The following is a 10,585-nucleotide window of genomic DNA, read 5'->3' as shown; positions in this document are numbered from 1 at the left end:
AGAAAACTTATCTTTCAAATATATTTCTAACTTATATATTGCAACATATAAAGAGGCACTTCTTGTTTATATCAACAATATTACATGTTAAATTAAGCATCAATTTATTTAAACTCTATCTCATCTCAGGAAACAACCAGTTAATGAGGAAAATGATTTTAATCTTTATCACATTTGAAATGTTTCAAGTAGGACTACTTGAGTTTTATTGATTAAAGGAGTAGAGTCGTCTAATAACTAATTTTTATGTTAATAGTAACAGTAAAATTTTAGCAGATCATGACACAGAAACACTATAGTATCATTTAATGAAATTAGGTAAAACATCATCTCTTGATCCGATCTGGTGATCGGGAAAATACGACACGCGGATTACATTAAATTGTTGTCACTATCATGTGATCAGTGATGTCTGTAAATGTAAAGAAAAGTATACCTTAAACTAAGAGTCATGATGGTTCTCATAAAAAATATTACAAATATTAACACATAATATTGGATTTTGTCCAAAAAAAAAGTAAAAAGTATAATATTTTGAAAGGTGTTATCAGAAATTGATATTCTTCCGGAAGGTACAGATGCGTCATTTTAGTCTCAGAAACAGGAAATTTTTAGCTAAGCCAATAAGTTATTATGCGCCTTTCGTACATTATCAATTTTCATTTGTTATTCTCTTTGTTGTTAGTAGAAAGCTTGTCTAATACAATATTTAGCACTGGTGTAAAATCACACAACAAAAGTATCACACAAAGTCTTTAAATGGCATTTGACGTCAAATCCCACAGCTTCATCAGCTTTAAAACTGACTTCAAATTGTATTTTGATCATGAATTGAATTTAATACTATAGAATCAAATGTCTCATCACATCAATGAACAGGAATATAAGGGAATAGATGAGGAAATAGCTCTAAATATCATATCAGTTAAAACTACTAATTTCAATAAAATAATCTTATATCAAACATCAAATGTCTTTGTATGCAAAACACATTGGCTTTTAGTATTTCAAACTTGACTAGTATAAACAGATGACAGGTAAACAGTACAGATCAATGAGTCCATATGTTAGAGTTTAACATACAGGTGAAACAAATAAAGAGCTCTGATTGTTAGAATCTCATTTTAGTTAAAAGAATGTGACAAACTGTGTCTATTTTCTCTCATGATCATATAAGAAATTGATTAGAAAGCTACATCTCCTACTATTTGTCAGAGTTTGTGTTCTATTACCATCACAAATAGGCTAGTATTGACATAAGACTTAAACTAGTGACCACATAGTTTATTTTTAACTGTGTTTTACATCACATACTTTCACTACATTGTAATGATTTCAGAAGCTGACACATTTAAAATGTGTGATATTCTAAGATGATATTCTAGAAAAAATTTAAAGAGCACAATGCCACTGTTTATGTTTCGACTAATGAACAAATCAGAGATAATATCAAAAATGATAAAAATCAGAAAATAAGCCCTTTTTAATGCAGATCATACATGCATCAAAGGTAAAAATGAAATATAGAAACAGTAAAAATGTTTTATTCTCCATTATCATTTTGATAATAACATAAAAATCAGGTCGTAGAGCTTAAATTTTTGGTTTTTTTTTAACCATTGAGCAGATTATGAAAGGGTGCTTAATCAATATCAAAACAAGAAAAACAGGAGAAAATTAGGCCTACCTATCACGTGAATCATATATGTGCTATTTTGAACATGTATTTTCAACATAATAGGCCTGTTAATGAGCTTAGTTAATACTAAAAAAAACCAAATGTACAAAAGTCATAATATTATTAAAATAGCCTGAGGTTGAAATTCCCACCCTAATTTTACACATGTTAGGACAAATTTTTGTCCAATATTTTCAATTTCATTCAGGCATTATTCAGATTGCCGAAACAATCAATGCTAGAAAACGCATTTGACAGAGGAGCACCATATGCGATAAAATAGGTTTAATTATGAAAAACTTAAATAAAACACTTATTTGTCATCATGACTTGATATTTCCGCAATCCCTATTTTCCGGTTGTTGACATTTTTTTACATACATCTTTGATCAACCACACGAACTTACGAACATCATATCTGGCTTAATATTATAGTCTTTGTTCTGAAACTCACCCATTTTTTAGATGAAGAAAGCCTCTAAAAAGTCCTTTTCAAAACATGACGTTATAAAGAGCCGAGAATTCAGGATAACCAAATTTTATCGTCGTTTAAGGTCGTTTATCCAAGATGAAAACAAGATGGCTACTAGTCACGTGATATATTACCTTTCAGCGAGGGAGTATTCATTTTCATACTTTCATTTCATGTACTAAATTCTCATGTCGTGTCCACCAGACATCAACTCGTAAACAGGCTAACTTTGATGCAAGTCTATAAATTTAAAACAATGGTTTAGTTAGAATAATAAACAGCATATAATTACTATTACATTTGTTGAATTACTATTTTTTGTGACTCAAAATTATTTCGGAGTAAGCCTTATGTCTAATGACTCATTCATTTCACATTTGACAGTTTCGAGTTCAAGTCAGCAGTACGACATCACTAGCCGGTTAGGTAGCTTGTTCTATCCACAACTTAAAGGGATACCTTTCCCCAGTTTTTATACGTCCACGTTATAATGTGTATAATGTCGGTCGATAGTTGGCTTGTGAACGCAATAGAGACAACAGTTTTTATCTCAATATCTGATTTAAAAGAAATTTGGTGTGATCATTTATATTAATGAGATCTTGGACGTCGTTCGACTTTGACGATCTTTCGATGAACGGTTTTTTAGTTATTGCCCTTGACTTATGAAAATTTTAAACGCGTCAAAATTTGTTTGTGAACAAAAAAGAGACTACAACAATTTTCATTCGAATTGAATGCATGCAATTTGGTGTGATCAATTATAATGATGAGATCATTCGAATTTGACGATGAATGTTTTTGAGTAACTATTGCCATTCACTTAAGAAGAACGCGCCAAATTTTATTTGTGAAGATTCATCCAATTTAGATTAAATTTGGTGTTATCATTTATAATGATGAGATCTTAGTCAAGATTGAATTTGACAATTTTTCGATCAACGGAATTTTAGTAATTGCCCTTGACTTAGTAAAAACGAATCAAAATTTGTTGGCCTGTTAACGCGATAGAGGTGACAGATTATGTCAGAATTTTATTAAATTTTGTGTGTTTGATTGAATCAACTACATTTGTATATCTTGCACAAATTATATTTTTAGCATGATTTGACACAGATTTGTGACCACCCTTTACTGAAAATGTAGGAAAGTGGGCGTATTTTGCTAGGCAACCACTTGTTGTTATTAACTAGATTTAACAGGATACTATTACATTTCTTATCTAAACAAAAAATGGAAATCAGGCTTTTTGGCCTACCAAGTCCAAGTAAGGCAAAAGAAGGGTTTTTAACTTCACGTGTTGCTCAGACACCAAAGTAAGATGACACCTTAAGAATGCATTCAAATCATCAAAATTGTAAATTATTTAGACCATTATCAACATATTCTCATGTAGGGTAGGATATGATAGGCTAATCCTGCCTCAAAATCCATCTGATCGAGTTAATAAAAGTGTCGCATGCACAGAAATGCCATAAGTTATGTCCCTTAAACTTTTCGACTGTTAGCACAAGGTATTCTTTATCAAATAACTTTACATGTCAGTACGAAACTAATGATACTTGTTTTCTACACATTGAAAGGAACATACGAAAGAAAGAAGAGCAATTGGTGGGATATAGCCTACATATAGTTACAGAAGAGTAGACCTTACTAAATTTCAGATTTTCTACATACAATAATAATAAATAGTTGATAACGTTATCGTGACTAACTTGTGTTAAACTTGTCAATAATACTAGTTTACTACATACTAAGTATCAGAAGTCAGAACACATGGAATATTTAGCACCCGAATATCAATAATATGTTGTCAATGGAGATTTAGTCGTTAACATGATATCAGACCAGGCCTATACATTGTATTCAGAGTTACATATACAAGTAGAACAGTCAGAAATCCTTCCGTGAAATATGATTCAATATTGCTTTAAAGTTTTATTTTAGAATAAGAACCTGGTATTCAGATAATTGTTTGATTGTATCTATTTATTTCAAAAAGTTCTGCTGAACATTTATTACAATACTGGGTTATCGTCTTATCTTTAAAAAGATCCATTGTAATACATTGGAACAAAGTTCTGTTGTAATTTATCTTTGAAAATGTGCAATCATTACATTATGTATTACAGTACATTATTGAAACAAATTTCTATCGTATACATTGTTTTGTTTAATGAATTGAAAATGTACAACCAATACTTTATGTATTACATTATTGGAAAAAAGTTATATCGTATACATTGTAATACACTGAAACAAACTTCTATCGTATACATTGTAATACACTGAAACAAACTTCTATCGTATACATTGTAATACACTGAAACAAACTTCTATCGTATACATTGTAATACACTGAAACAAACTTCTATTGTATACATTGTAATACACTGAAACAAACTTCTATCGTATACATTGTAATACACTGAAACAAACTTCTATCGTATACATTGTAATACACTGAAACAAACTTCTATCGTATACATTGTAATACACTGAAACAAACTTCTGTTGTATTTTATTTTTGAAAATGTGCAATCATTACATTATGTTTTATATTATTGGAAAAAACTTCTATCGTATACATTGTAATACACTGAAACAAATTTCTGTTGCATTTTATATTAAAATATGTACAATCATTACATTATGTATTACATTATTGGAAAAAAGTTTCATCGTATTATCTTAAAAATAACTTTATTTCAATACTGTACATTCAAACTCAGCTTTGTTGTATTTTGTTGTTGACTTTCGAAAATTCTGCCGTCCATGTACATTCTGAACAAAGTTCTGGTGTTGGTATAATTTATTACTTGAAGACGAGTAAGCTTTAGTAGTGTGCTCAACATGTTAATATCCTCAAATTACACAGCTGGATGATGGTACATCTTTGGTGGAGTCCACTATTATACTACCTTTACTCCAGATTTTGCTTTGGATGAGATTTTTGATTGTCTTGCTTGTACTGATGTTTATTCACACAATTTCCCCCTGAAGAATTGTTTTGGAAATATTTTTCATCGATATTTTCATTGATAATGTTTTCATGTCATTTTATTTATTTATTTTTTTTTTTTTAAGAATACAATGTTGGAATTATAATTTATATTGAAATTTCTGGCCTATAGTCCTTTAAGATTATAACAATGCCATTGTTATTAATTCTGTAGTGCTTCATTATTTTATTCAGTACGCAGACTGGAAACTATTCGCTAGTGTATGTGTGTTGTTTTAGATTTTAATTTTCGATGTATGATGGTTCATTACTGACACGTTGTTATTTTCGTTCCAATCATGGGAAGGTTTATTTGAAAATAACATTAATTAGGTCTGTCGGAAAGACCATGTTCGATTAACAATCAGCAATAGAAGTTTCTTATAACTATTGTGAGCAATCGGATATTGGTTATGTTACCTATTGTTGTTGACCGGGTTATCATTGTACATTTTTAATCATTTTCGTCAATTCACGAGCAGAGCTATATATAATGTAATAATATAGCATATAATACGAAACAATTTCTACTTATATTCATTTACAATAGTTGCCCCTCTACTCTTGATTGCGATGTTCTTTTCTCTTTTTTTACAACCCTTAGATTAAAGTTGAATGATTTTCTAACGAGCTCTGAGATTGTTTTTTTTGTTATTCGCCTCGAGACATCTTTGAATATTTTAGTTCGTGGCGGAACAGTGTTTTTTTTTTATTCCTTGGTGGTATAACATATAATTATCTCTGTGGTATCAGATGTTAGATCTATGGGGATCGTCATTTAAAGGTCTTGTCTAGGTCTCTAACATTATCGGTACCATCTTCTTCAACATCCGTTACTAAGGACAACAAACGTGAGATTACTTACACCATACAAGTTACTATATAAATAATACAAGTGTTAAAGTTTGTAAGTGACAGTACAAACAGGATTACTGTGATCAGGATGAAAATTAAATCTGAATTCCCGGATGCTGATGCAAGTATGTATGGTTTTAATTTATTGATTGAGAGGATTTATTCTGTAGATTCAGGAGTAGTCGCCATTTCATGTCAGTGTCAATTAAATGTGATTTTTTTAAAACGGTAAATGTCCTATATGAATATATTTCTACTGTCTGTCCACTGTTGTTTCTGAGTACGCTAATTTCCGACATTCATTGAAATGTCTATTTCGAATTAGTATAGCCTACAAGAAATTAAATCAAAAATAAAATAATATGCCAAACTGTGAATGATTTCAGGTGCAATAAAAGTAAATTTTTTAAAACACTTTTATGTACTTTTAATTGGAATATTTGCCAAAAATGGCAAATTTCGAGTTCAATTCAGAAACAATATAGTGGTTGGAGAGTCCATGATTGCACGATCACTGCTTACAGAGCTAAATAGTTATTAAATCCAAATTTAAGTCTCATTAACGGGGATATATGTTTTTTAGCTAAGCAAATCAGTAATATTGTCCACAGCTTACCGTCGAAATTTAAGCCTTCAAATCCATTTGTGTCCAGAATTGTGCGCGTTTGAATGTTAAAATGACGACTCGTCAATTTAAGATTTTCTGTGATCTATTGAAAAAACAAAATATAGAAATAATGAGTAAAATTCCTAGTTTATTTAAAGGAATATGCGATGTTCGTACATTTCTTTATGAAGACTATTCAAAACAAAAATCAACCCCCAAAATGCCACAACTGTCCCTTTAAAGGTATGTTATCTTACCTCCTTTCCCTGATTTATTTAAAGGATTGATTTGCTTTGAATCCAATTATATAGTTATTTGTTGACTATGATTTAGTTATTTTCATATCGCACACAGGTCATCTTGATGTTCTGATGAATAAATTATTTCTGTCATTATATACTGTAAATTAATAGAACAATTATGGTGGTAGGTAATTTAAACAAACGGGTCCAGTCCAATAACTAATATACAGTTTCTGCTATTTCATCTGGGTCTTGGTTGATTTTGAGGGCCTAATGTCAATATGTATATGCGTCTTATTTACTAGAAAATACTTTTTGGAAATACACATATTATTTGCTTTAAATTCAAGTAATGACATTTTTAATCAGAAACATGGCTCCAGTTGAAATTTCCAGTGATAAGTTCATATTTTGAAGTCAAACTCTATTTCATCCGAAATGAGATCAAAGTGCTGCACCTTTAAACCTTTAGTGATGTCGTTCCACACAATCTCTTTCATTTTAACTGCCAGATGTATTGTTATTAAAATCTTTAGGTTTAAAGTATCAAGTTTTTTACAGCTACATTTCACTCTTTAGACAAATAGATTGCTTGGCTCACTGGTCGCCGCTTTTATTGACCAAGTTTGTAGGCACGAGTTGCTCCCCTTTTTACGGAAAACGGTAAATATCTTGGAATATAGAATTTTAAATATAAAAATCCTCGGCGGTATATTTTCCTATACATAAACACCATTCGGCAATCCTCGGAAGTTTCTGTAAAACTGAATCTATATCGGTTTTTGGAAAGTACCAAGAGCAACTGAATCAATTAGGTAATTGTAAACTTTAAAGGACTTACAAGTATGAATTTGTTATTCTAGGTCCAGGACCTGGCGGTTATATACTACCAACAGGTGTAGGTAAGACCGGTCATGATCCAACTAAACGCATTGCCCCGGCATACAGTTTTGGCTCTCGGTATAAAAGTGAGTATTAAAAAACAGCAATTTAAATGCGATGCTACTGAAACAATTAAAACGAGAGAGAAATTATTTGATTTGTTGAAATTAATTTTAAATTTCGTATGTTTTACGGCACTTTGAATTTTTTATGATTTACTGAATTCTGAATCTCATATGATTTATTGAATTCTGAATTTTCTATAATTTACTACATTTTGAAATTTGTAGGTTTTTCTGATAACAGCCCTGGTCCTATATACCAAGTAGATTCTGGAGTGACAAATAAAGGTCGAGACGCAATGCCTAAATATTCTATTGGTAGCAGATGGACTCCTAAAAGTAAGTTAATCTATTGTTTACCATACAGAGTATCTTCCATTAAGAATCTTTAAGCAGGCTTGTCGCACGCCATTTTCGCCACTGACTTTTACAAATTTTTGTAAAATGGATCAAGATTTGATTTGATCTTCTTGTGTACATTACTGATATACTCTTTACTTTATTATTGCATGGTTTGGGTTGCCTTCAGAACGAAATGGGAGATAATCGCTCAAGGGATATGTGTATATTTTTCAAACAAAACTCTTTAACAGCCATAGCTTATCCATTTTTGTAACTACATATATTATATGTACATGTATCAATTTAGTTCACGAAGGACTCTTTTACGTTTGAATGAAATACACTTGGTGTACCTATAAGATACTTCTAATTATAGAGTTATAAATATTTAAAAGACCTTTAATGACTGTTGGCAGTTGAGTTCTCGTGACCAAATATACTTCCTCTTTTTAATGCTATAGGCCTAAACATGCTCAGACTCAAGTTGAACAGAAATGAAAGATGAGTTGACAAGTGAATGAGCGGTTTCCGCCGAACAGAAGCAAGTTCCAACTGATGATATCCTCGAGAATAGTTTCACTAGTCAAGTGTAACTTGCTAACGCTTGTTTTGGTTTTGAGTGTGAAAGTTTTATCTTATATGTTGGAAAAGGGGTCTCGGTCTTTTTTTTTTTCATCAAATTTTAGAGCCAAATGTTAAATAAACATTATATTGAGTTATGTAAACCCTTTTTTTTCTCTTTTTAGAAAACGTATTTGTGACCCCGGGTCCCATCACCTACAATTTTATATCCAGTAAAAAATCTCCAAAATACAGCTTTGGATCGAGGATTGTTTCCCAGGATAATACCCCGGGCCCAGGACCAAATTATATGCCTTCAGATTCCATTGGAAGTAACGTTAAAACCCGAGGAGCCTTAATGTTAGGGAGAACAGAAAAATTTGGTTACGCACACGACTGGTCGAAAACCCCTGGACCCATAACAAGTTCGGATGGGGTAAACATTACTTTCAGGAGGCCGCCAGCGTTCTCTTTTCAAGGAAGAAGTCGAGTGTACCAGAGTAAGGATGTAACTCCTGCACCAGGAGCATACGATGTAAAATCTTATGGTGATAATGTTCATAGTAGTCCACGATTTACAATGGGAGCTCGACAGCCGTTCAGCTTTACAAGACCTGTTTATTCTCTTGCTGATGTATCAGACTGAAATTTCGCTTTGTATTGTACTGGAATTCGATAATCAAAATCATTAAGATAACACTTCATCCTTTAAATTATTGCGGACAGATAAAACTCTTTGGAATAAGGCTCTACAATTGGTCTTCAATTGACGACCAGTGCGTTGAGAACGACGCACCAACTTTCAAATTAAGGGTGTCACCCATATATTCCCATATTTACAGGGGCTTTAAATTACACACGTGAATGATTAATTGTTTCTTCAAGAGGCAGAAAATCAATTTTTCATTCAAAATGGATCTTGGTTCTTTTTATTCTTATGATTATGGACAGAAAATTGTGTACGCAAACTATCTTTCTGAATCATGTACAGAATTATATTTTATTAGCTCTGAGGTATTTTAGAATTATTATCTGTTTCGTGCGAAAGGTTTTTGGATTTTTATAAACTTGTTCAATAAAATATTCTGTCAATACCATTTATTGTTACTAATCGCCAGACCATGCGGTTTTTTATTTTCTAGGTATATTCATGTACTTCGAAACTGTTAGAAGTGAACTGACTCCCATGTACTATCTCATCAAATACGTCGTAATTGAAAGGGGCGTTTCTCCCAAATGAAAATAGTCGGCTACTGTAAGCAACTATGATCAATTCCGACCGCTCAGGCCGACCAATTTTGTTTCAAATTATAGCAACAACTGTCTGTGGTGCGCTGAACAACAGATTCCTTGCAGAGTCTACCAGTTGCAAGGTTCCCGACTTTACAATTACTTCTTTATATTTTCCTTACTATTACTAATTTATACGTAATAATGTTGAATTTAACGGAACGTTTTATGCCTTTTGAAATGGAGGCGTATATTGTCGTCACCTAAGCCCGTCCGTCGGTCCGTCCATAATTGCTCGTAAACAATCTAGAAGGCACAATTCTTGACAGATTTTGACGAAACTTGGTATGAGTGTTCGTAAGGATGAACCCTATCGAAAATCAGAAAAATACTTAGTTTGAGTTATTGCCCTTGTTCTTGAAATGCTCGTAAACACTGTAGAAGGCACAATTCTTGACGCATTTTTATGAAACTAGGTGCAAGTGTTTGCTATCACCCATGGATGAACCCTATTGAATTAAAAAAATAATTGAGTATGAGTTATTGCCCTTATTCTTCTGTTTGTGTTTGTAATTACTAAAGAATGAACCTTATTGAAAATCAGAAAAATCGAAAAATATTGAGTATGAGTTATTGCCCTTGTTCTGAAAACT

General features: G+C 31.8%; 1 protein-coding gene across 1 annotated transcript; it reads left to right on the top strand.

The window, feature by feature from the left end:
- Positions 1-7,717: 7,717 nt before the first annotated feature.
- Positions 7,718-9,348, top strand: LOTGIDRAFT_106852 (hypothetical protein; the record flags this gene model as incomplete). Its single annotated transcript, XM_009061910.1, has 3 exons — positions 7,718-7,823; positions 8,028-8,138; positions 8,888-9,348. Coding segments are annotated over 3 exons (678 nt in total), but the record flags the coding sequence as incomplete, so codon positions are not given.
- Between the last annotated feature and the right edge of the window lie 1,237 nt (positions 9,349-10,585).

The sequence above is a fragment of the Lottia gigantea genome (genome assembly GCF_000327385.1).
Source record: "Lottia gigantea unplaced genomic scaffold LOTGIsca_5, whole genome shotgun sequence".
NCBI classification, from domain to species: Eukaryota; Metazoa; Mollusca; class Gastropoda; family Lottiidae; genus Lottia; species Lottia gigantea.
This window is presented reverse-complemented; position numbering and strand designations above follow the sequence as displayed.